The 26,044-nt window shown below is 50.2% G+C and overlaps 1 protein-coding gene across 2 annotated transcripts in view; it reads left to right on the plus strand.

The window, feature by feature from the left end:
• The window catches only part of CERK (ceramide kinase), a 57,664-nt gene that overhangs the window by 16,537 nt on the left and 15,083 nt on the right, over window positions 1-26,044 (plus strand). For both annotated transcript variants that reach the window (XM_063075698.1, XM_063075699.1), the window contains exons 2-6: window positions 9,345-9,458; window positions 9,851-9,973; window positions 15,235-15,360; window positions 16,498-16,561; window positions 19,559-19,704. In XM_063075698.1, coding sequence (XP_062931768.1) covers window positions 9,345-9,458; window positions 9,851-9,973; window positions 15,235-15,360; window positions 16,498-16,561; window positions 19,559-19,704 — 573 coding nt within the window. The remainder of the gene's footprint in view (window positions 1-9,344; window positions 9,459-9,850; window positions 9,974-15,234; window positions 15,361-16,497; window positions 16,562-19,558; window positions 19,705-26,044) is intronic.

Consider the following 26,044-nt stretch of genomic DNA (forward strand, 5'->3'; position numbering starts at 1 on the left):
TCCGACTTCCATGCGACGCAGCCAGCTGCTCTAGCGGGCATGGAGGGGCAGCAGCCAGCTCTCTTGCACTGTCCCCTCTGACCTCTCTCACACCGGCGCTGGTGTTTACAGAGAGTCATGGGGAAAGTTGTGCCCTTGACTGTGAGCTCGGGTTTGTTCTCCTTGAATGTCCCCAAGAGGCGTGTGGCATCCAGGGCCTCCTCGACGGCTGCAGGAGGCCACCTTGACCTTGGCCCTGTGACATGTGTGTGCATGTTTTTCATCTGTGAGTCACCAAAACTAAATAAATTTAGTCTTAGTTGATCATGACAAATACTAACAACCAACAGAATTGGAAAAGGAGATGCTAGAGGTTAGATTCCTCTCGCTGTCCTTAGTGAGCCTCGCACAGATTGCTGCCAGTGCCGCAGTGGCCTGCGGAGCGCGGACGAGCAAATGCGTGCGGGGACAAGAACAGGTGGTCCAGCCTCGCTGCTGATATGGCGCTTGACTTTTCTGGAACACGACGGCCATCTGATCATCGCTTTATCAGAGGGTTAACTCATGCCACCGCGCGTCATGCTGGTTATGAAGGGCAGCCGGTGGAATGTATCTGTGGTCAGCAAAAGTGGGAACTTTGAGCTGACATTTGGATACACGTTTTCAGTTCGTTTTTGGGAAGGACTTCATTGAATGAGAGCATTCTTTTGAGTTTGTAACAACTGCAGTATTTGAGCCGGTGCCAGTCGCCCTGGCGTGGATTGTTTTATTATTAGAATAAAAATCACTGATGAACTGAAAACCGTGGAGGCACGTTCAAGTTAAACTGTAGGATCTGGACATGAAAATAAGGGTAATAGCTGACTCTAAGTCAGCAGGCTTATGCTTAAATAAATAAATTAGAAGCCTGCTGCCTGAGAGTCAACTATTTGAGCTGTATTCTAAAAATAAATGAAGATAATTTAAAACATGGCTTTTTAAAATTTGCAAGACCTAATAAAACCCACCCTGGTGTACAAGGGCACTTCAAAAAATCCATAAAAAGATTTGTATTATCTTTTAATTCTATTTTTCTGTGAGCTTTTTGAAGTACCCTTGTATTATTTGTCAGGATATTCTTATAAATGAAAGCTTGTCTTTCAAAATTAAAGATGTTCAGACACAGTTTGCTGTCCTTGCCTGCTTGATTATTGTTTTTTAAAAAAGAAAGTCTTTTTCTTAGCCAGTTTCTGGGTTGTTTTGTGACTGTCAACATGAGAACCTTGTCACACACACATTTTGTTGTCCATCGTGGGTTGGTGAGGGATACTGGAGGCGAAGGGGGGCTCTTTGGGATTAGCACTGTCCAGAAAGGGCGTCGGGGGAGGCAGGGCCTGTGTGGAGGAGGGACCAGGTGCAGGCAGGTGAGGGTCGCCAGGTGGAGGAGCCTCAGGCGTCTGAGGTGGGCAGGCTCTCTTTAACCTCTCCGGGCAATGAAAGCAAAGAATTTTTTGGTAGGTTTCCTAAAAGCTAGTGCCGGGTGCTGCTATTTACTGTCCTGGCTTGGACGAGTTATTTGACTTCTGGGTTTCAGATGCCTCATCTGTAAGGTGAGGATCGTGATATCCACCTTTTGGATTGTTGTGAGGATTATCTGAGCTTGTGCACTTAGCACAACGTTGCTGCTCACAAACAGCCCTCATTATTGCGATCATGCCTTCTGGTAAAGCCAGTGTAGCGTGGGTGTGCGTTGTGTGTCTTGTGTGAAGTGTGGTGTGTGTGTGTGCGTGCGCGCACGTGTGTGTATTAGTCCGTTTCTGTTACGTACAACAGAATACTTGAAACGGGGTGATTTATACAAAATGAAATTTATGTTTTATAGTTTTGGAGGCTGGGAAGTCCACCGTCCAGGGGGCACACCTGGTGAGGGCCTCGTTCTTGGCAGGGCTTTTCTAGCCTACCAAGCATATCCCATGGTGGGTAGGCTGAGCAAGAGAGAGCTCACCTGTCACTCCGTCTCCTCTTAAAGCCAGCAGACCCTCGCCCGTTACTCCACGAATGGGTCAATCCATTCACGAGGGCACTGTCCTCCCAACCTAATCACTTTTACAAGGTCCCACCTCTCAATGACCATAGTAGGATCTCCCACCCTCTAATACTGTTACAGTGGGGATTAAGTTTCCAATACATGAACCTTTGGGGGCACGTTTGACCCGCAGCAGTGTGAGGTGTCTGTGGTAGGTGTGTGGTGTGTGTGTGCACGGGCAGATCTGGCGTGTAGACCATTTCAGGAGGAAGGAGCCTGCAGGGGGACCGGTGTGGCCTGGCTGAGGGAGGGAAGATTGTCTCCACCTCAGTCTGTGAGTAGAACTTACTTATTTTACATCCAAGCAAGTTATTTGTGGACTATATATTCCCATAAAACCTTATAAATGTATTCCATACTGCTTTGGAATATGTGATGTGTCAGATAAGTGGCAGAGTTTATTATCAGCGAATAAAAATGATCAAAGTCGGTGTCATATCTTGAGTTTGGCTTATAAGATGCTTAACAGTATAAAATAAAAATTTTAAATAAATAAGTATTCAAAGTTGACAGAGTTTTCTCCCTAATGTGGATGAAAATTTGCCTCTTCTACATTTGTTTTCATTACTCTGAATTTGCTCAGTTTATACAGCATTGCAAAAGTTGATGCTACTTAAAATCCACTGGATTCAATTCTAAACTTCAAAAAAACTGTACTTTAATGACACGTATCCTAAACTTTAACACTGTACCATATGCAAATTAACACCCCAGTTAGAGGAAGGATAAAAAGGAAGAGAAACACTTGGGCAGAAACTGTGCGTCTTGGTGACGTCGCTGTGACCTCGCCTCGGGCCACGCTCCCTCCTGCCGTTTCCTGCAGCTCAACCGCTGCGGGTCTCTTCGCCCTGGACACTCTCAGCCCACCTTCTGGATCCTCCACTTTCCTCTTTGAACACGAATTGTTCTTTCTAATCTTCACCTTTTTTCTTTTTAAATACGTTCGTTATGAAAGGGATACACGCTGTTTCATGGAAAGATGGTCTTGCTGTCATTAATAAATACATCTCTGGTTCTTTGTAATGCCTACAGAGAGTAATGAAAGAGTTTGTTTCGTTGGATTCCAAATCTTGTCTTTTCCAGACCAGAAGTAAGCGAAACCACGTGAGGTGCGCTGAGCACGAGGTAGGGGCGGTGTGGCAGGTGCAGGAGCGTCGTCTGCTGCTTTCCGTTTGCCTGCGTGGTGACCTTTTCTCACTTTGCAAACCATGTGTCGGACCGAGGTGGTGTGTGGATGGAGCCGCTGGGGTGGGATGCGGATTCTCGGGGTTCCATGGACTGGCGGCAGGTGACCAGCTTCCCTTCTTTCCAGTCACGCGCATCTGAGGCGCTGCGTCCCGCACTGGGCCGGGGTGCTCGGGGTGCCTTTGTAAAATACATGGCGTGCCAGGGACCCTGCTCCAGCGACTCGAGCTCTCTGGTTTGGTGACTTTGTGTAGTTCAGAGGCCTGGCAACAGATTCTCGGGAAGTAATCAGTTCGAGGAGACTCAGGAGAGCATTTACATGGAAGTAAGTCGGGGGTTTCTGGCAGCGGACTGGTTTTCTGGTTGGTTTTGTGGAAATTTCTGTTGCAGCTGGAGCCTGGGGGTGGAATATGTACCAAGGTGGGGAAGCTGGTCGGAGCCGGGCCGGTGGGCACAGAGTGTCCATGTGAACAGTCCAGGACCCACTGGTGAGAAGGTGGCCGGTGACAGCCAGAGGTTGGACAGATGAGCAGGAGCAGGGCAAGACCACCCAGAGGGGCCTGCTGTGCCAGGAGCAAGGGCAGGGAGGGGTCTGCTCAGTCCAGTGCCTTCCCCCTGCCCCTGTTCCAAACACACACACACACACACACACACACGCGCGCGCATTCTCTCACGCGCAGGTAAGAGAGAGCTCCCCTGGGGACCTTTCAGCCTTAGGAGAAGAGTCCTGGCAGAGGCACAGGGAGAGCGTCACGTGGACTTCAGGCATCTTTTGCGTCCCTTCGTTCCCCAGTGTTGTCCAGCAGCTCACAGGGGGCAGCTGGGGCTCTGTGTGTTCTGGGGACCCTTCCTGAACTCAGGAAGTCCCAGCCAAAGCAATGGGTACTCCAGGCCAGGGGTAGCTCCTGGCTCGGCCTGTGGGGTCCTGGTCCTGTGGGGTCCTGGTCCCCTTCTGCCTTTTGGGTGATCTTACCACCTGCCCAAAAAAGGGGGAGGTGGAGCCCAACCCTCATTCCCAGCACCAGGGTAGCCTCGTGACCTTCTGACAGGACCCACGCACAGGGTGGCAGCGAGGACCCCGTGGGACCGCTGGCAGTGAGCGGACCTGCCTGGGACACAGACTATTTCAGTGCGTTAGAGAGGCGACTGTGCCTCACATGGACCCCTCTTTCATCGCAGGCATTTGAAAAATCACCAATAAAAAGATCGGTTCAGTTTAGAAATTTTGTTAGTAGAGAGGTGTTATAAATGGTGCCAGTAAAATTTTTAAATTATTGCGGGGCTATTTTATTATTTCAACAATTTTTAAATATTTACTTTATCGGGGCAGTGTATAGATGCTGGGATTAAAGTGAAATGATCCTAGAGCCGAGTCAGGTGGGAGACCTCAGTGTCCTCAGTGCTGGGGACAGTGTGTGCAGGGCAGGAGAGTGCAGGGGTACCTTAATCTATTCAGGGCTCACGGCAGCTTTCCCAGGAAGGCAGGGGTTTCAGGGTGACGGGATCAATGGATAGAGGTAGAAAGATGTGCCAGCCATGACATGTCCTCAGGCTGGGACATATGACCTGCATGGTGAGTGGCAGGCTGGGCTGGCACTGGGGTGCCCAGGAGGGGACAGGTGGAGACGCCAGCAGGAGCCCTGCTGAGGGGTCTGAACCTGGCTCTGAAGGCTGTGGGAGAAGCCAGGACAGGTCTGGGCAGAGTGACGGCATTAGTCTTGGGCACTCATGCATCTGAGTGGGCTGCCAGGTGGGCAGTGGCACAGTGACCCAGGCACCTGAGAGACTCATAGGAGGGAGAGGCGGGGCTCAGAGCCAATGTGGTGATGGAGGCAGGGGAGGAGACGGAGGGGCCCTGGACTGCCGGCGAGTGAGTGTGCGCTGATGCACCTTTCACCAGGTTAGGGGGATGCGGGAGGGGAGGGAGATTTCTGGAAGGGGGCGGAGGAGTAGAAAAGGTGGGTTTATTTAGAAGGTTGGGTTTGAGGAACTCATGGGCCATCCATGTGGTTCCATCCGGTGGGCTCTGGGTATCTGTCATTTAGGAGAGTGCTCGGGGCAGAGGTGCCTGCCGTGGTCCCCACGACTGGCCTAAGGTTTGCTTTTGTTCTCCTGTTTAAGTAAGGGGTGCTGACTAAACACGTTAACCTCGTAAGGCAGTGGCTCTTGAGTGGAGCGCAGGGATCTGCTCACCGTCCTGGGCGGCCCCGTGACAGCCACCAGCCCTGGTGTCATCAGTGCAGGCTGAGAACTCCGGTCCCGGCAAGCATCCTGGGGGAGAGTTATCACTGTCCTCCGTGCTTCAGAAGGGCCCCTATATTCAGAATATTTGACTCAAAAACTTGCTTTAAAAAGGATGTCAGGTTGTCACTTTATAAAGAGGAAGGTAACTCCGCTGGCCACGGCCACTGCACCCCGTGTGGACAGAGACACGATCAGCAATGAGCAGGCCCTGGGCGGGGATCCGCTCCCCACAGGCAGCACGCGTGAGCAGGGCGTTAGCGCGGGGAGGCAGGTGCCGTGGTGCTAACAGGACACGGGTAGGACAGCTGCTGCAGATGAGGCCGATCAGGTCTGGGGGATGGTCCTGTGTCCCTGGACCGGAGTGCACTGTGGCCCCTGGCCGCAGCGTCCTGCCCTTCCCTGCCTCCCCAGCCTTTGATCACCAGGCTCCGTCCAGGAATGCCGCCCGTATGGCCTTGGCACAGCCGGTTTCAGGCTGGTCTGGAACGTAACCTCTCTTCAACACAGCACACGGCCCTACACGACATTGCTTTTTTAGTCCCACATGCAATGCGAGATTGTACAAAATGTTAATATTCTGTAGCAAGTGAAAGTGCCCTCAGATCGCCACTTCAGCTCTTGCAAGGTGTTCCTGTTTTCCGCACGTGTCCTCGCCTGCTCACGCTCCTGCTCATCCTTGGGCGTGTGCACGTGCCTGTCCGCGCCAGCGCATGACACTGGTCAGCGTGGAGTGATTTTGTTTTGCCCTTGGGGGACGATCTACCCTCTGTCTCCAGGTCCTCAGCCCCCTGGTTGACCTGACCTCTTTGACTGACGGATGCCAGTCCTGCGTCCCTTCACTGAGTTGCTGGCCGTGCTCTTAGATTCTTGGCCGAGTCCTCTGCCTCCTAATCAGAAGGTTTGAGGAGCAGACTTCCCGTGCCACGCAGATGGGCAGCCCGCTGGAGAGGGCCGACCGCCGCCGTGCTGTGGCTTTCTGCTCTGCGGGTGGACGCCGCGCCCACACTCAAAGGTCGTCCTCAGTTTAACACAGAGGGACAGGGCCTGAGGGGGACAGAGCTGCCGTCTCTAGCCCGGCCTTTCCGACAAGAAAGCAAGCCTCCGCTTATTGAACACTTTTGTGCTCGAAACTTCCTCACCCCTTATCTCACTGAGTCCCTCTCGGGTCGATGGCGTCATCCCCATTTCTAGATATGAAGTCCAGGCTCGGCCACGTGCCCACACCGTGAGAAGGGGTCACTGTCGGAGGCAGGACGGAGGCTGCCGCCCGCCAAGCCCACTGAGGCGTCGAGTTCCCTTCCCAGCTCTGCCGAGTCATCCTCATCCGGGACGGCCTGTGTCCCCACCGTGCCCAGTGTCTCCATCCTGCACGTCCCTCAGTAAAGCCGCGTGCACAAGACGGACTCTCCCTCGTCCGCTGATTCTTCTGGTCAGCAGTGCCCGGTTACATGCCGAAGTGTCGTAGGCGTGAGCTCAGGCGCCCTCTTCCCACTGAGGGAACAGGCAAAGCTCTCTGCAGACCAAACGCAGCAGCAGGTGCAGAGACCCGTCCCAGGAAGTCGTCTTTGTGTCCTGTCCCGCACATGCCTAGTGACTCAGTGTCAGACCGAGTCAGATTGAATCAGATCACGTCTGTCCTCTGCCCTGACCCCTTCCGAGGAGCCGCCACCTGCCCCAGGCCGTGTGTGAGGTCCCCTCCCTCCGTCCCTCCTCCCCTCCACCTCACTGCCTCTCTGCCAGCCGCTCTCTCCCAAGGAAGCTTCTGAAACGGTCCTGACCGCACGACCGTCCCCACCTCCTTCACTACCTGCCCCTCTCCCACCCCAGCAGTACCTGGCGCTGTTGTCAGAGACACAGTGTTCCCGAGTCTCGGGCCTCCTGAGTGGCGTTGCCGTTGCATGTGCGACACCACGGTGGGCTCGTGTGCAGGGGCATCAGTGACAGCCCATGGGATGTGCGACTTGGTGCCCGTCAGCCCCTGGCACCGCAGGCCCCCAGCTGTGGCCGGCGGGCGCGGCTTCACACCTCACTCGTCCTTCCCTGGTTCCTGGAGTCTGTCAAACTGACTTTGCAAGACTGGAACTTATTAACTTGTGGACTTACGTGGACCACCTGTGAGTCGTTTGTAACTTCGAGTTACTTAGTGGTGTAATATATGGCTCTGGTGTCTGTCGTACAGTTTCTTAAATCAGTCAGTCGTGTGTCTGAATATTGAGAGACACATGTTACTCCTAACTGTTGGGCTAAGGCCTCGTAGGACGTCCTGTCACCTGTTTCTTATCAACGATCCTCATTCTACGATTACCCAGAGCGATGGGGGATCCTGAGGTCTGTTCTCAGTGGTCCAAGGTCACAGTATGAACCGTTTCATCAGTGGATGGTCAGTGCCTGACTCATCCTGGCCTCATTACTGACCTGCCGTGAGCCTGGCCTGGTCGGAGTGCCGTGGTCACCTCAATGCAAGACTTGGTGGGCTCCAAGGAGGGTGGGTCCACCACCTGAAGAAATGGGGGTGTTAGGAAGGCGAGCTGTGAAAGGCGAGGAGAGCCCCGTCCAGGAGCTGGCAGTGGGTGTGTGGGTGTCCAGGATGCCATCGAGCCCACGTGGCCATCCCATGCCGACGCTGACCTGCAGAGGGGTGGGCGAGGGGTGAGGGCAGGGTGGCCACCTGTAGCATTGGGTTCCTTCAAGGGAGGGGAGAACAGAAGTGGGTGGGCACAGCAGTGAGACGACAGGATGTCCAGGGGGCCCTGAGCACCCTCCACACTCACACCCTTTGCCCATGGGCAGGCTCCACCACCTGCCCTTCCAGCCTGACTTCCTCCTCCTTAACCCTGTCCCAACAAGCCTGTCCCCACTGGGGGGCTTGCTTCCCACGGAATCACAAGGTCCTGCTGTCGGCCTGTCAGGGATTTTGAAGCCCCTGCCTCCCCAGGCTCTAGAACTTGACTTCCCTAGGCAACAGCTTTGCCTGATGCAAAATTACTACAGATGTTGCAAAGCATGTTTTTTTCAGTTAGCTATTGCAGAATATAGTATTTTTAGCTATATTGCAGCTTTTATAGCCAACCTAGGAAGCTAACCACAATTATAATGTCTTCTATGTAAAAATATTCCGTAAATCCCCAGCAGCAATTCGTTAACAGGCACTTGGAATATGGCCTGCTCAAACGAGTTGCTGCGGGTTGCTGCCTTCTGTCTCGTGCGCTCTCCTGGGCGAGCTCCTTCAGGCCCTGGCTTCAGTTACAGCCTGGCAGGCGCCTTCACGGCTGTGCTCTCAGCCCAGAACTTTCTTTGATCTGCGGTCCTATAATTATAGCTGCCTCCTGAACATGCCCCAGGCAGCCTCAGGGGGTATCTGCCTCTTCCTGGGTTTCTGTGTTAGGGACTGTCCAGTGCTGGCATCCCCTAGGTTCACAACACCAATACCCTCGTCCCACCTGGCTTGGGCCCCAACTCTCTCACTTGCATGCTCTGTGGGTCTGGTCGTTCCTCTGTCATGTTGTGTGTCTCTTCTGAGCCAGACACTGTCCTAAGGGCAGAAACTGTGTCTTGAACATGTTACCCCAGATTCAGCATAGTGGCTGGCCCAGAAATGTCAGCGTTTGCTGCTTGAATGGCTGTGTAAGTTGGGTGGGGTGTTGCAGCCTACATTGGGTGACTGTGTTGGATAAAACACCCCATCATCTGGGAATGTCAAGCTGCCCATAGTTATTGAGCTGTGAGTTAAAAAATGACATATCGCCTTCCTTTTTATTTTTGGATTTCTAATGAAACTATTACAGCAGGGTGTTCTCAGTTTTTAGAGTTGGACTTCTTTCATCTGTGCGGATTCTAATGAATTGAATGTGAACATGTGGTGTGTTTACAGATGCCTGCTCCGTGCCTGTGTCTGAGATCATCACCGTTGAAGAAACAGACGTTCAAGGGAAACACCACGCCAGTGGCAAATGGCAGAAAATGGAAAACCCGTATGCTTTTACAGGTAATACAGCCCTAAACATCTCCTCCCGCAATACTTCATTAATCCATGCAGATGATAAGAAAGGAAACTTTTGTCACTTGTATAACAAGCTTGGTTTATTTCTATAGAATTTTCCTAACATTTTTTCCAAGATCTACTTTTAGTTAATGTTTTGGTTATTGATATCTTTTTTCTTATTTTTTCTATTTTTTTTAAATGGCTTAAAAGTTCTGAGAAATAGGATGTTTTTTCTCACATACCTTGAAAGTTCCTGACTAATTAGAAGAAAACAGAGCCCCTCGGAAGTTTTTTGTCATGAACCTGTAGTTAGCATGCCTTTGGAGTGTATTCACTTGAGGTTTAGTCAACTGGGTGCCAGCCCTGAACTAACAAGCATGCTTATGTCTGTGCAGTGCACTGTGTGAAGAGAGCACGACATCACCGCTGGAAGTGTGCACAGGTGACCTTCGGGTGTGCTGACGAGCAGCTGTGTCACCTGTGGCTGCAGACCCTCCGGGAGCTGCTGGAGAAGCTGAGTACGTGTGTGTGTGTGTGTGCGCGCACGCGTGTGCACACACGTGTGCAGATGTGTAGAAAGAGGGCAGCCATGGCGGCATGCACACGTGAGATTTGGTGATCCTTGTCATGTCCCTCCTCCTCTCACACAACTGGTCAAAACCAAGTGGATGTGATGAATTGGTCATACTTTTTTTTTTTTAATTTGCTAATTAGAGGACCAGGGTAGTGTGGTGGAAATAGCGTGGTCTCCACACCCAGGACACTGGCAGCAAGTCCAGCTCCTCTACGACTGTAGCCAGGAGACCTGGGGCAGGTCCCTTAACATGCCAGTCCTCGGGTTCCTTTTCTGGAGGTGGGCATGGTAACACCCACTTCGTTCACGGTGAATGTGAGCGTCCAGGCAGGGGCGTGGAGGGATGTCCTCCACCGGCTGGGCTGTGTCCGCAGACGAAACGTAGAGGAGCCCAGTGGGTCGGTTATTGGGTGCTGAGTAGCAAGAGTTTGTCACCTTTTAAAAATGGTAGGTGTTCATTCATTCATTTTGTGTCTAAAGCTCTATTTCATGGTGTTTGGTTATAATCTTAACATACAGTCTTGACAACTCAGCATAGGCTGCAACCGTAGGATAGAAAGAGCATGTGTTTAGGTTAAGTTTAGATCTTTTTGAGTTAACTTGGCATCTACAGCAATAAAGTGAATTTTGATGTATCAGAAGGTATCCCATGTGTCAGTTTCAGAGAAACTTTCTGGATTGGGAGAGCGCATCTTTTGGTATCACGGCGGCGAGAGGCCATCCCGCGGGCCGGTCCCTGCCGGCTGCTGCCGAAACATGTTCGTCCTGACGCTGCTCGTGTCTCAAACCGCTGCGGGCTCTGCACCTGTGCTTCCTCTCTGTGCTAGTCTGTCGGAAAGGTGCCTCAGTTTCTCCAGCCTTCTCCTCTGCTTCCCTGTAGACTCTTCCTCCTGTGCAGACCTGCTCTCTCCTTACCTCCCTCCTGCCAGATCTGTTTGTTTTCATGAGACTTTGAGTGACTAGATCTTAGGTTTGGTTCTGTCGGTAAAGACTTCAAAAGAAAATCCTCTGAACCGTGCCTTCCACTGAATAATGCGGATTTATATTTTCTGTATAATTCATAGAAAAACTCATGTAGTTGTACATTTGATATAGTATACTTGTGTCTAAAAACAGCATAGGATCCTGTTATTTCAGGTACTCTCTAATTTTAACTTCTAATTCTGTTACGTTTCATTGATTGAACTATGTATAAATAACATATTCACAGAGAAGTGCTCATATTCTGAGTGTACAGTGTGGTGAATTTTCACACTGGACACACCCAGATCAGGAGACAGGATATTGCCAGCTCCCAGGGCACCCCTGTGGTCATTACTCCCCAAAGGGTAACTACTACCAAGAACTTCTAAATAGCTAAATCCGTTTTTGTGCTTCATGTAAATCAAATTGCATGGTATAAACTCTTTTGCATCTGGCTTGCCGGCTCAGCATTATGTTTGTGCGGTTTACCCACGCTGTGGCGTGTGGCTGCAGGTTGTCTGTCCCCTTGGCTGTGTGGTGTTCCATGATGTGAGCGTATGACCATTTATTCACACATTCTACTGTTGGCCATTTGCATAGCTTGCTGGTGTGGGCTATTATGAGTAATAGTGTGTCTTTTTGACGTGTCTTTTGGAACACGTTTGCATTTCTCTTGGCTGCATTTCTCTTGGCTGCATACCTAGGAATGGAGCTGCTGGGTTGCACAGTATACGGACGCTCAGCTTCAGCACGCACCGCCGCCTGTTCTCCAGAGTGGTGGTGCCAGTCGACGCTCCTGCCATCGGGGTCTCAGAGTTCTAGTTGCTGCATATGTTAACCACACCTTTCAAGTTTTAGCCATTGTGGCAGGTGCTAGGAGTCTTACGGTTTTAATTTGCATTTCCCTAATGGTTAATGAAGTTGAGAAATACATTAGTATGTTTATGGGCCATGTGGAAATCCTCCTTTATGAGGTTTCTGTTCAGGTCGTTTTTTTTTTTGGTGGCTGGCCGGTACAGGGATGGAGCCCTAGGCCTCGGTGTTCTCAGCACCACACTGTAACCCACTGAGCTAGCCGGCCAGTCCTCTGTTCAGGTCTTTTGTCCATTTTTCTGTTTGGTTATCTTTTTCTTATTGGTATGTAGAAATTCTTTACATATTGTGGTTCTGAATCTTTTACTGAGTTTATGAATTATGGATATTTTCTTCCATTTTGCAGCTTGCCTTTTCACTCTCTTATTGGTGTATCTTTTACATTTAAAATTTTAACATAGTTCTATTTATCTTTTTTTTTTTTAACTTTATGGTTAAGTTGTTTCCTATTTAAGACGGCTTTGCCTATTCCCAGACCATGAAGATGTTTTCTTCTCAAAGCTTTGTTTTCACTCTCACACTTAGATCTGCAACCCTTTTGGGATTGGTCTTTGCACGTGGTGTGAGGTGAGAGGTCAAGGTTCGTGTTCTTTAAATGAAGATATCCCCTGACCCCTGCCATGGATAGAAAAGGCTGTGGCTCTCCCACAATGCCACAGGTGGTGCCGTTTTTGTTTTTGCTTCTCTATTGCTTATGCATAGAAATGTGATAGAATTTTGTTTCACCTTGTATCCAGTGACCTTGCTAAATCACTTACTCATTCAAGTAGTTTGATGATTCTTTTGGAGTTTCTTCAAACACAGTCATGTCACCTGTGAGTACCAGGTCTGTGTCTTCCATTTCAATTCCGCTCCTTTTGTTTCTTTTCCTGAAGTCTTTGCCCTGGTTGGGCCACCAGCTCAGGGGTGACAGCAGCATCCTTCATCTTTGTCCTGATCTCGGGGGGAAGTTTTCAGCATTTCCCCATTAAGAATGATGCTTCTTAGGCTGTTAATAGGGTTTTTTTACTATTAAATTAAGGGAATTTCCTTCTAACCCTAATTTTCTGAGTTTGGTTATTTAAAATCATGAACAGGTGTTGAATTTGATAAATACCTTTTCTGCATCTGTTGAGATGATCGTATGATTTTTTTTTTTTTTGAGTTACTGTATTGAATTACATTAATTTCTCATTGTTTAAATTCTTTGCTTTCTTGGAGTAAACAAACCCCCTTGGTAGTGACGTATTTATTACGCTTTTTATGTGTCACTGGATTTGACTCGCTGATATTTTGTTTAGGGTTTTTGCTAGGGTCGAGGAGAGACAGGTCTGTGAGTCCCCTTTCTGGTAATGTCTTTGCCTGATTTTGCTGTCGAGGTGGCCTGATGCAAAGAATGCAGAGGGGTTTCTCCTTTCTCTGTTCTCTGGAGGAATTCGTGTAATACTGAGGCTATTTCTTCCTTAAGTACTTAGAAGAATTCAGTGGTGAAATCATTTGGGCCTGGGGTTTTCTTTGCGGGCAGGTTTTTATTAACGGCTTCAGTTTCTTCGTTAGATATCACAACATTCAGATTTTCTCTTCTGACATCATTGATAAATTGTATTTTTTGTGAAATTTGTCCATTTCATCCTAATTTACAGGTTTATTGGCATAATTTTATTAATAAATCCTTTCGTTCCCTTTGTAATATTTGTGGATTCTGATGTCCCTTTTCTCATACCCAATACTGGCAACTTGTGTTTTCTCCCTTTCTCTTTGTCTGTTTTTTTTTTTTTTTAGGAATTATCGGTTTTATACATCTTTCTAGAGAACCAACTTTTGGCTCTGTCTGTTTTCTCTATTGTATTATTTCCCCAGATATTTTATTTTATTTTATTTTTTATTTATTTTTTTATTTTAAAAAGATGACCGGTAAGGGGATCTCAACCCTTGTCTTGGTGTTGTCAGCACCACGCTCAGCCAGTGAGCAAACCGGCCATCCCTATATAGGATCCGAACCTGTGGCCTTGGTGTTATCAGCACTGCACTCTACCGAGTGAGCCACGGGCCGGCCTACCCCAGATATTTTATTATGAACGTTTCCAAACATACAGAAAACTGGAAGAGCTGTACCCTGGACAGTCATATACTCACCACCTGGATTGTACAGTTATCAACATTGTGCAGTATTTGCTTTGTCAGTGTTTGTCTGTCCAGCCATCCATTAATTAATCATATGTTTTGCCACATTTCAAAGTAAGTGACAGACACCAGCACACTTCCCCCTTAAACACCTCAGCGTTCATGTCGTTAACTAGAGAGCAGTATTTATTTATAATTCTGAGGCAAAATTTGTTTTACCTCCGAAGATGGTAAAATCCTGTGAAATAGACACATCGTAAGTTTAAACCAATGAGTTTTGGACCATGCGTTCTTGTGTGACCCAAACCAGTCGAGAGTCCCACAGCCCCAGCAGTCTCCCCACGCTCTCTCCAGCCCCTGGAGACACCACCAGGCCGGCTTTACCTTTGCGTCGTGGTGCCGTTGCCTGCTCTAGAAGTTCACGTCACTCCAGGCTGTCTGGAGTAAGGCTCCATCTCTCGGGTGTTGGGGACATTGCTCACGTTGGTGGTCGCTCCTCTGCCTGGCTGGAGAACGTCCTGCTGTGTGGACAGACCACGTTTTCTTCATTCACTCATCAGCTGATGGACATTGGGCTGGTCCCACTTTTTGTCTGCTGTGAATGATGCGGCTGTGAACATTTGTGTCCAGGTTTTTGTGTGGATTTAGGTTTTCAATTTTCTTGAGCATATACCTTCTTGTTACTTTTCTTGATTTTGTTAGTTGATTTTTTAAGTAAAAAATAGAATCTACTTGGACTGACCAAAACAGAATGTGGACGTAGTTATGGGAAAATAGGGGCGCTCCAGAAAGTCACGTGTAGGAGTTTGGCTGGGCCTCTGGAGGGACTGAAACCAGGGCCGGGGAAGCCGAGTGCATCTGTCTGTCTGTCCATCTCTCTATCCGTCTCCATGCCAGGCTTTCTCTCTCCGTGCCTTTCGGTCTGTCTTTCTCTGCCGATGTTGCTTTCCGTACATCTGCTCCATTCCTGTTCTGCGTGGACTTGCCTCCTGCACATGCGGGACTGCAGGAGGCGACGGCCAGCCACGGCGGAGTTCCACCTTACACACGTGCGAAGCACCTGCCCGTTCTGACAGTCCATCGCTTTTCTTGTCTCATGGACTGGGACACTTGTGTCACCGTTCTTTAAGATTTAAAAATACTCGTTACCAGATAATATTAAGCAGAATTCTAAAACCATCATGGCGGGACTTTGTCTAGTAACTCAGATCTTAATTTGGACCCTGTTATATCCATTGTGGTTTACACGTTGTTGTTGTTTTGTAGCATCTCGACCAAAGCATTTACTGGTGTTTATCAACCCATTTGGAGGGAAAAGACGAGGCAAGCAGATATACGAGAAGAAAGTGGCGCCGTTGTTCACGCTGGCCTCTGTCACCGCCGACATCATCGGTAAGACGAAAGCTCTGTGCTGCATGTGCGACTAAATCTGAGGAGGATTTACATATACCCGCTAGAGAAGACTTCTATCCTGTAAGATTATCGTAAGCAAAACGGGTTTTGTTTTTTTTACATACCAGAATAGCATGCAGTCTTTTCTAGCCTGGTTTTAGCCCATAAAGCAGCCGAGAAAAGTGCTAAAAGAACAAAGATAATGGACAGAAAATTCTTGCAAGAAGAGATAAGACATTAGTAAGTCTTAGAAATAATCCCACCAGTAAGTGACATTTTAAGGCACGTAATGCCACACAGTGTTCACAGCCCCGCGTCCTCAAGGCAAGGGCTGGGTGCCGGGCGGTGCAAGAGACGTGTCCTCTCACATCCCAGGGTGTGGAGGGTTCTCTGTAACCGTATTAAAATCCTACTTGGTGATGGGGGTCCAGAGCGTGACAAATGAGAGGTTTTGCCCAGTATTCTGTTTCCTAAATCTCCCCCAGGAGCACAGTCAGATGTGTGCAGAGATTGATGTCCACAGCATCCATTGCCAATTTTTTTTGCAATAGCTCGGAAATGGCTCAGAAACAACTTAAATGCCCCCAAGACAGGAGACATAAGAATACAGTGGTGGTGAATCAAAGGGATGCTTTGTAGCTCTTTTAAATGGTCTTTACAAGGAATTCTTAATGAAAAAAATGATTGGAATAATATGGGAAAGCAAAGATTCAAAATTGTGTGCACAGTAGCATCTCCACAGAAATTTTGGTTTTTTACATTGGGCATACACACTATAGACTAACGTTATCTCCCTTCTACATTTTGGTGTATTCTAAAATTTCAAAAGTAACCTGTGTAATAAGGAAAAATTGTAAAATGAAGATGCAGTCTCTTTCAAGGAAATTACTATCTGTCGGCAGGGAAAAGCCGAGAGTGTCACGTCTCACCCAGCAGAGTGACATGCCCTACTGTCCGCTTAACCCCGTCCCAGAATGGGGATTTTGGTAAGATCCAAGAAGGGATTTCTTATAGGAAATCCTCCTGAAGGTTCTATAGAATCTCATTTTAAAAGAATGGTTTGTTTGCTTTTTATTTTAAATTAGGATTTATGGATGTGAATGTAAACTATGTGACATAATGTTATTTTTCCCACAGTTACTGAACATGCCAATCAAGCCCAGGACACTATATATGAGATTAATATAGATAAATATGATGGGTGAGTAAGTTTTCTTTCATCTTGATTAATAAACAGTGACTTGTAATCAGGTTTTACCCATATCTCTTAGTTGTGTTATCTCCCTTTCCTTAATTTTTTTTTTTTCTTTTATTTTTGGGGACTGGTAAGGGGATCGCAACCCTTGGCGTGGTGTCGCCCACACCGCGCTCAGCCAGTGAGCGCACCAGCCATCCCTATATAGGATCCGAACCCGCGGCCTGGGCGCTCCCAGCGCCGCACGCTCCCGAGTGAGCCATAGGGTCGGCCCTCCTTAATTTTTTTTTTTTTTCCTAAATTATAAAAGTAAACATGCTTCTTGTAGAAAGTCAAGAAAAGACAGAAAAGTTCAGACTCTCACATTCCTCCGCTACAAGGCGAGGACTGTTTGGTGGGTCTCTAATTTCTGTTTCTGTCTTTCACAGGATGTGTTTATATAGCTCTATGCAGGTATAGAAATAAATCAGTCAAGTCCATTATCAACTAAAGTTGAGATGATGACATTTTTATAATTAGGGATTCTGCTTTTCTATTATATTGTGAGTAATTTCCCATGTCATTAAAGATTTTCCAAAATACTACTTTTAATGCCTGTATAATTTTCTGTTATATAGATGGGCCACAGTTTAACCTGTCTCTCACTACTAGATGTTTATTTAGACTGTTTCCAATTTTTGCTCTTATAATAAAATAGCATTCTTGTGTATGAATCTCTTTGTATACATCTATATTTTTTTCAAGGTAAATTCCTAGAAATGAACTTAATCGGTCACGGGAGATTAAAATTTTAGAATCTCTGCTGTGTGCTGTCGTATTGCTTTCTAAAAATACCGTATGAATTTACATTCTTTCTTATGGTATATTTTCTACTATTCTTGTCAGCACATTTCATATTATCACTGTAAAATTCCCTGCTAATTTGAGGTGAAAATCTTTCATCTTTTAAGAAATATGTTTACTGGCCAACTGGTTTTCTTCTTTGAATTGATTTCTATGTCTCTGACCTGTTTTCTTCTGTTGGCCATAATTTCACTTTTTTGTTCTTCTCTCCAACAAATATTGTCATTTTTTTGCAAATATTTTCCTAGTTTTTAAATTGTCCTTTAATTTTGCTTATGGCATTTTTTTTAACCAGTTGAAGTTTTCAAATTCATATGCTCAAATTTATCCATCTCTTTCTAAGCTTTTCTCATGCTTAGAAATTCATTCTTTATCTCGAGTTTAAATATACTCCCGTAGTTAATTGCTTTGTAATTGGTTGACTTTTTGTTCCCATCTCCGTGTTCCATCTGGAATCTTGTGACTAGTATGTTATAAGTTGCAATGTGAATATTTTCTGAAATCATTATTCATTCACAAGCACTGCGAAGGGTCTGCAAAGCCCGGCACTGTGCTGGTGCTACGGTTAGAAAGGGAAATCACTCGGGAGGGAGTAGTGCTGATAACAGCAAGGTCAAGGGTTCGGATCCCCGTGCAGACCCTCTGCCGAAAATAAAAAAGGAAAGGAGAGAGAGATGTAACCAGTCCCAGCCCATAACGTGCTGAGTGCAGGGGAGCTCCTGAGCTCCATGATGTGGGTGGCCACTTTTCTTCCATATACTTCAGTTCTCAGACTCTCCTGATAGCAGCCTTGTCAGGAGAGTACTGGACCTTCACTTTTCACCAGGAGTGGGGCTGGGTTTTGGTTACATTACTTTACCTAACCTAGTCAGGCGATCGGCCAGTCGTACCACGAGATGCACCTCCCAAACACACGCCTCTCCCCGGGGGCACATTGAAGGAGCCCTGGCCAGCAAGGGCAGTCCTTTCGCTGCCCGGTCACTGATCAAGCAAGCCGTGGACCTTTCCTGAGTGCCCATCTCAGGCGTGGCAGGTGTTGCTGTGTTGCACATTCAGACGCCTGAGCCATGATCCTTGTGCTTGAAACCACAGCCCGGCTGGGGATGGGCCACCCCAGTGCAAGGTGCAGGTTATGTAGGAGAGGTGGTCAAGGAGCCTTCCTGCAGGGATGTGCTTTAGAGCATGTGCCTTACGAGGTGGCCTCTGGCCAGAGACCCAGCCCTGTGTGGCGGGACATTCAGGGAACAGCCAGGCACACTGGCCTCACTCGCTCAGGTTTGAAGGGCCCCCTTGCGCTGCACCCCCAGTCCACTCACTGCTCACCCATGGACAAGCCTCCACTGCGATCCTCTCTTCCCGACCCGCAGCCCCACCCCTGTTCCCAGCTGTAGCCAAGTGTCCTGCTTCCCTGGTGATGGGGGTCTCAGGTTGCCACGGGCCGTGGGGCTGTCAGTGAACTTACATGCACCCACCTCTCCATGACTCCCTGGGGTCGTGTCTAACACCAGCACCCTAACACCATTCCTGCCTCCCTCCAGCCACGGCTGCCTTTCTCCACTTCCTCTCCTTCTGTTTTCTCTGAACCCATTTCATCCAGCATGGATTTGGTCCTCTCTGCTTCTGCTTTCCGGGTCCTCAAGGCCACCACGCAGTTGGTGATGCACTGTGTGAACATATAGCCGTGTTCTCGGCTGAGATTTATTACCATGACACAGCACGGGTGCACAGCGAGACGGTAAGAGGGAAAGACAGCCACGTGCAGGCTCCCTGTGCTCCTCCCCACCGAGAGGGGTCACCTGAGCACACCCTCCCTCCAGCAGCAAAAGTGCAAGCAACGCAGGGCTGGTGTTTGTGCCCTGCAAGCTCGAGCCTTGACACTCAGAGTTCAGAGTTTTTGATGGGGCCAGCACCCTCCGCCTGGTGATCACCAAAGTCCCAGAGCCCCAGAAGGAGCATTGGTGTTTGCCATAGGTCGTGTTTGTGCAAGCCGTCTAGGCAGACTGGTGAGAGGCACCAGTGCATTGCCTAGGGAACCTTCCAGTAGCCGAGTTCCCAGACCCCTGCCGAGGGTGGGGCTCGCAGGCTGCCCCTTCAGAAGCAAGAGCCTCAGGCCTGCCGAGGGCGTGTGGAGGTCCTCACGAGCCCGTGTTTCTCCTGCAGCATCGTCTGCGTCGGTGGAGATGGCATGTTCAGCGAGGTCCTGCACGGTCTCATTGGCAGGACCCAGAGGAGCGCCGGCATCGACCAGAACCACCCCAGGGCCGTGCTGGCCCCCAGCACCCTCAGGATCGGTATCATCCCGGCGGGTATGGAAACCTGGGGTGGAGCCGCTGCGTAGCAGCCGCTGTGGGCATCGCGTAATCTGACCGTACTTGGTTTAATTACACACATTTCCTATAATTAGGGCTGCTTTGGGGAGGAATATTGGGTTTTTCCTTCGGGTTCATTCCTCTATTTAAATTGATTTTATCACCACACAACTATTGCATCGTTGTTGAGAGTTTGTGACCAATGAAGTGAATACCAGCGCGTGTTTGTAAGGAAACCTGTCCTCGTCTCCTGAACGCCTGCCCTGTGCAGGGTGCTCAGAATGCAGCGCTGATGCCACGCACTCTCTGCTCCTAACGAGCTGACCGTTTGCTGGCGGGCGGGCGGGCGGCGGGGCCGCGGGGCTGGGTGGGGAGGTGCCCAGCGCAGGGGGCAGGCGGTGGGGCTGCCAGGGCGGGTTTCTGGGTGGGTTTTCTAGCTGACTGAAGGAACTGGGGTTTGGGGTGCATGGGGGCAGAAGGAGCACGTGTAGGAGTCGGGAGGACAGGAGGGGACTGAGAGGGAAGGCGGGGGTGGAACCCAGGGCGGGGCCTCGCTGTCTGCAGCAGAGCTGGGCACTGTCCTCGGTGCCACTTTGGCTGGTGGATTTAGCATCTTCCTGTGAAGCGTCGCAGTGTGAAGTCAAGGTGAGGGCTGGCGTGGTCGGTTCATGGCTTTGCACAGCACGTAGCAGGGAGGAGGCGTCTTCGTCGTCTCCTCGCTCTGGGCCTGACTCTTCAGTAGCAGCTGCGGCCAGGCCCGGGCAGACCCTCCACACTGCTCGTCCGGTGACTTCCTTCCCGTGACATCTCTGCAAAGCGAGCACCCTACTTATCCCCGTTTTATGGATGAGGACAGGAGGGGCTGGGGCCCGCGTTCCCTCGTTCACCACAAGAGAACGCAGGCAGGAGCTCAGAGCTCTTCCGAGGGACAGCGGCCCCTGACCCCCATCCCCATGTGTGCCGTTCCGCCTTAGTGACCGCAGCCACTTCCTAACCCTGCACTGTCTCTGGCAGGTGACACTGCACGTTAGTGTTCACTCTGAGGAATCACCCTTCAGACTTGACGCCTCTGTCCTCAGGCAGTGACAGCTTGTGAACAATGGTACGACATTAGGTTGTCCCCTTGGGTGGTGGCACTGTGGGTGTTCTCAGTATCAAGAGTCCCTTTTAGGGGGATTTGTATTAGCATAATAGCTTGTGGCTCTGTGGTAACGGTGAGCAAGATGTTGGTCAAGGTCGTGGTTTTAATTATATATTGAAGAACAGTCCTAGTCCCCTTCCCTGTAGCTTTTGGGGAAAGTTTTGGGGAAGCCGTTGTTTGCAGAGAGGAACTTCAGGAGTTGAGTTTCGGCTTAAACAGCACACTCACTGGAGACCCGAGCCTCAGCTCTGATGAGCAGAGCCCGGCCGGGAGACGCCGGGGGAAGAAGCAGGTCTTAGCCGAGTCGGTAGAGAAAGAGCAGCCGGCAGCCCTCATAGCAACAGGTCGTTACAGCTAAACCGATGATGATGGAAACGTCCCGTCGGGTCCCCTCCTGCTCCTCAGCGTCCTGTGCTCAGGCCGGACCTCTCGGCTCCTCTACGGCAGTGAGGAGTAGGCGGGAGAGGGCGGTCGGGGGCTGCTGGCCCAGAGAGCAGAAGAGCTGACCGGCTGGGGGCAGTTGGGGGGCTCTGTGCCATGGCTGCCCTACAGCCGGGGCTTGGCTGCCACTCAAGTGACCTTGGCACAGGAGGGCCTAGACGGTTGTTGAACGGCTAACTGAGCACAGCTGTGCAAGGGGGAGCCTGCAGATCCAGCTCCACACACCCACACACTGGGGTCCCAGCCCCCGGAAGGGGCAGAGGTCACCAGCCACTTGTCTCGCTGGTTGGTGCTGCTTTGAGTGGAGTTCTGACTCCCCAATGACCCAGACAGTGCGCGTCACCAAAGTGGTTGGCCTCCTTGAGGCCACGCACACCCTGGGGACGGGTGCATCTCCCACCACCTTCCCCTGCATCCTTCGTCACTCTCTGCTGCCTCCGCACTCACGGAAGCTCTGATGCCTCCCACGTGGGGCTCCCCGGGGCTCCCAGCGGCGACGTCCTGTGGACATTCCTCTGCGTGGCGTCTCTGGGCCCACCGTACCCTCCCATGAAGACCACATGGATCTAGACCACCCAGGGGACTGGGGAGGGGTGTCTCCCCACGTGGAGGTCTGCCTGTGTTTACCTTTTATCTAACCTGACAGGCAAAGCGTGCTATCTCGTTTACTGTGTTTGTGCTTCTGCCTCATACAGGTTCATTGCTGTTTGCGTTTTGTGCTTTTGTAAACTTCCCTTCTCTGCGCTGTCCGTTTGCTTGTGGGGGACGCCCTGTCTCTCTCTAATCGACTGTGACACTCTTATCCATCGTTTCCCTTGGTGGGTACTGTGTTTCACAACTCTTCTTCTGAGTTAGGTTTTTGTCTTTTAACTGTATGAGGTCTGTTCTGGACTGCATGAATTTTGTTCTTCTGTATTCTAATTGATTTTTCCATTATGGATCTCATCTCGTTTATAAGAATTTGCCTTTTATCACCATTTGCAGACAGTACTGTTAACATCTCCAACAGTAAGCTATTAAAATTTGAAAAGTGCTTAAGAGCTAAGAAGTGTTCTTGGGGACACGCTCTGCTCCACCTGGTCAGGCTGGATGGGGCACCCGCTGGGTGCCTGGACATGGCCTCTGCCCCAGGAGAAGACAGCAGACACCCCACAGATGTGAGCACAGAGGCATTTCCCATAGTGGGCACCATGGAGACAGTGCTGCTGGAGGAGGGTTTGGGGAGAGCAGCTATGAAGGGCGTCCTTCTGCAGGGAGCCCAGGAGGCCTTTCTGGGAGGTGACAGGTGAGGGGCCAGCCATGCAGTTTGGGGTCAGCTGGTGCAGAGGGTGGCAGGTGGGAAGGAGCAGTGGGTGCTCAGGACAGAGGAGCCAGTGAGGTGGGGCCATGGGGGTGAAGGGGACAGTGGGATGTGCCAGTTGCACTCTGCCATGCAGCCGGAGGGCGTGTCAGAGGCGTTTCAGCAGGGGTGACGTTTGACGCTGCTTTAAGGCCCCTTCTGCATTTTGTTCTGGGAAGAGTGTTCTGAGTCCTGGTAAGGACACTGGTGGCTTGGACAGTGGGTGGGTCGTGTGGGATCAGCTGAGACTAGGGTGTAGATGGTGGGGATCTCGTGGGGTCTCTGAGACTTGGCACAGCTTTAGAGGTAAAGTCAGCAGGACTTGCTGGTCATTTGGAGGGAAGTGGGACAGGGAGGGTGACCCTATAAAGTTAGCTGTGGCAGCATAGGGGGACAAGGGTGTGATTGAGACCCATGAGATGCGGATCACGAGGGAGACCCCCCTGGAAGCGTGCAGCCACGAGTCACAGTAGGTCTCTACAGCTCAGGAGGAGCACTGGGTGTGGAATGAGGGTCCTGGCCTCGGTGGATGGGCTGGCTCTGGGACAGACATAATTAGAGCTTCTGAAAGGCACAGCTCCAACTGCTTTGAGACCTGACCTAACATTTTATAAATTCCAAGTCTCTTCCTGTTACCTACTAACTTTGACGTGTCAGCAAGTCTGCAGGAAAAAGTCGTCGTTTATGCGGTCCTCTGTCGAGTGCTATCCTTCAATGGCACCTACTTCTCTTAGCATCAGCTCCCATTTCATGTAACGTACCTGAGGCACCGAGAGGCCAAGGAAACAGTATGTGCGTAGCAGGAGAAATCTCCCTGAAGCCAGGTCCTTCTGCACAAACGGGAGCTGGGGAAGTGGCAGATAAAGGGGCTTCTAAGCTGCATCCAGCATCTTTTCCACGGAAGAATGTCAGACCAGAGGGGACGCTCGCTGTCTGTCCTCATGTTAAAAAAATTTGTTATTTTAACTTTGTTGTTTCTTCTGAAAAAGGCAAGAGCAACAATTCACTACTTTCTGTGTCTGTGAAAGCAAGGGAAAACAAAATTATTCCATTATATATATATTTTTACTGTATACATTTAAGGTATACAACGTGATGTTTTGACATACATATACATAGTGAAATGATTACTAAGGCCAAGCAAATTAACATAACTATTATTTCACATAGTTTTTTTGTGTGTACCTCGCATTAAAATTTGAGGTTAAAATTAAAATTTGACGGTTTTGCGTGACCTCTGCTGGATCCAGCTGTTTCAAAAGTCTGTGGAGAATTCTAGGTTTTGAATGATGTTTCCTTTCATTTCCTTATGGTGCAGAATTTGTTTCTTTCTGTGATGACGTAGGTTCAGCGATGGACTGACGTATCTGCCCGCTGCCTGCTCTGTCCCAGCCCGGGGCGACTGGGCTTCCAAGGGGGGCACATCGCAGACTGGAGGTGCTCACCTTTGTGCGCTGCCAGGAGGGGAGTGACGCATATTCAGCCAGTTCAGTAGAGGGCACCTGCGAGGAGGGGGCTTCACGGGGACCCTGAGAACACAGGGGACCCGAGTCACTCAGCCTGAGTGTCAGGGAGACTACTGAAGGGGTTGATGCTGAAACTGAGTCATGCCCGCTGAGCACAACATGGGCAGGCAGAGAAGGAGAGGGGACAGTGCCAGTCCCAGCGTCTAGGATGTGAGACCACGTGGTTCCCTTTAGCAGAAGGGAAACGTGGCTCATGCTTGACAGTCACGAAGGCCTTACGCACTACATGAGGGGTTCGAGCTGTGCCCCTCGAGCTCTAGGGAGACACTGGTGCAGGGAAGTGTCGAGAAACAGTGGCCAGCTCTGTGTTTCTAAGCCAGAAGCATTTGAAGGCTGAAGATGCCTTCTTTTTTTTTTTTTATTTACTTTTTAAAAAACAATAAATACTTAACCTAAAACTGTCAATTGGACCAGTCCCAGCCTCTCCTGCAGGTGTGTGCACTGATTCACAGTAGAGCTCCTAGTCCTGCTGGCCCTTCTGTCTTTACCGTCCGGGGGTGGTGGAGCTGGGTAGGCTGGTGAGCACATGCAGTGAGTGGCACATTGGTCCCCACTGTCCTCCCATAGGTCGCATGGTTGGGTTAAAAACCTAGTTACCTGCAGATAGCACAGCAGGAAGAAGAGCAGGCAACATGAGCATCTTACTCCGAGGAGTCCTGACATTCACCCAGGCTGGGGAACCAAAGGTCTTCTATGAACACACACACATACACATGTATGTGCACACACACTTGCACACGCGTGCACGCACATACATACACACAGGTGCGTGCCCACATACACATGCATATGTCACCGCTGGGTCAGGGCAGCCCTTCGAGACACTGTCTGGCACAGGAGGAGACCATCTGAAGACAGAAGCGAAGGAGCTCCCTCTGCCTGGCCCTGTGGTTGAACGTGGGGGTTCCTGACGCCCGGATGCTTCTGCGGGCAGTCTCGGGCCTTACTCCAGCAGTCCTGGAGACTGGCACTTGGCTGCACAGCTGCCATCTCGGAGGACATGAGGTCAAGTCAAGCTGAAGCCATCCTGCTTTAGGACTCCTCAGTAGGACCGAGCATGACCTGTCCCCAGCCTCAGGGGACCAGCACTCTGACCAGGCTGTTACTATTCCACCGGCCAGGGCTCACATCTACACATGTCGGAGAACAGGGCAGACTGACATGTCGGAGGGCAGGGCAGTGGCCGAGGACAGCAAGAAGAGCATCCCAGATGCCTGGTGCCAGCCTTAGCTCCTGGCTTCCATTCCTCAGCTCCTTGCCAGCTGGGCTGTGGGGACACTCCAGGGGATGCCAGGTGGAAGGTCTGGGCTGGGTAGAGCAGGGGAAATACGCTTGCACAGCGCTCCCTGGGACATTGGCCTTCTCGAAGGCCCTGGGGGTCTTAGAGCCACAGGGCCCAACCTCCCTACAGCACGGTCTCTCCCCAGGGAGGACCGGACCCTCCCTTAGGTCCAGTCCACCAGTGAACTGCTGCCTGCAACTCCTCCTCCTGGTCCCGACGCGGGCACTCTCTACGCTGGCCTGCTGCAGACGCCCTCTGAAGACCAGAGAATTGGAACTGAGACAGATGGAGAGGCTAGCTTGGAGTTAAGGAGGTGGTCTCTAAGGACTCAGTAACAGATTGGGGACTGGGACAGGAGAAGTGGCAGCGAGAGTGGCCCCAGGTCTCTAGGAAACTGGGGGCTTGTTGGATGTGGTGCACCTACCGGGGGCCCAATTGCGGCCTCGGGCAGGTGTGTTAGTCTGTGTGTTGCTGTGATAGAATACCTGAGTCTGGGTAATTTATAAAGAAAAATGGTTTATTTGGCTCATGATTCTGGGACAGCTACATCTGGTGTGGGCCTCAGGCTGCTTCTACTCATGGCGGAAAATGGCAGGGAGCCGATGGGT

Source organism: Cynocephalus volans, chromosome 12 (genome assembly GCF_027409185.1).
Source record: "Cynocephalus volans isolate mCynVol1 chromosome 12, mCynVol1.pri, whole genome shotgun sequence".
Lineage (NCBI taxonomy): Eukaryota > Metazoa > Chordata > Mammalia > Dermoptera > Cynocephalidae > Cynocephalus > Cynocephalus volans.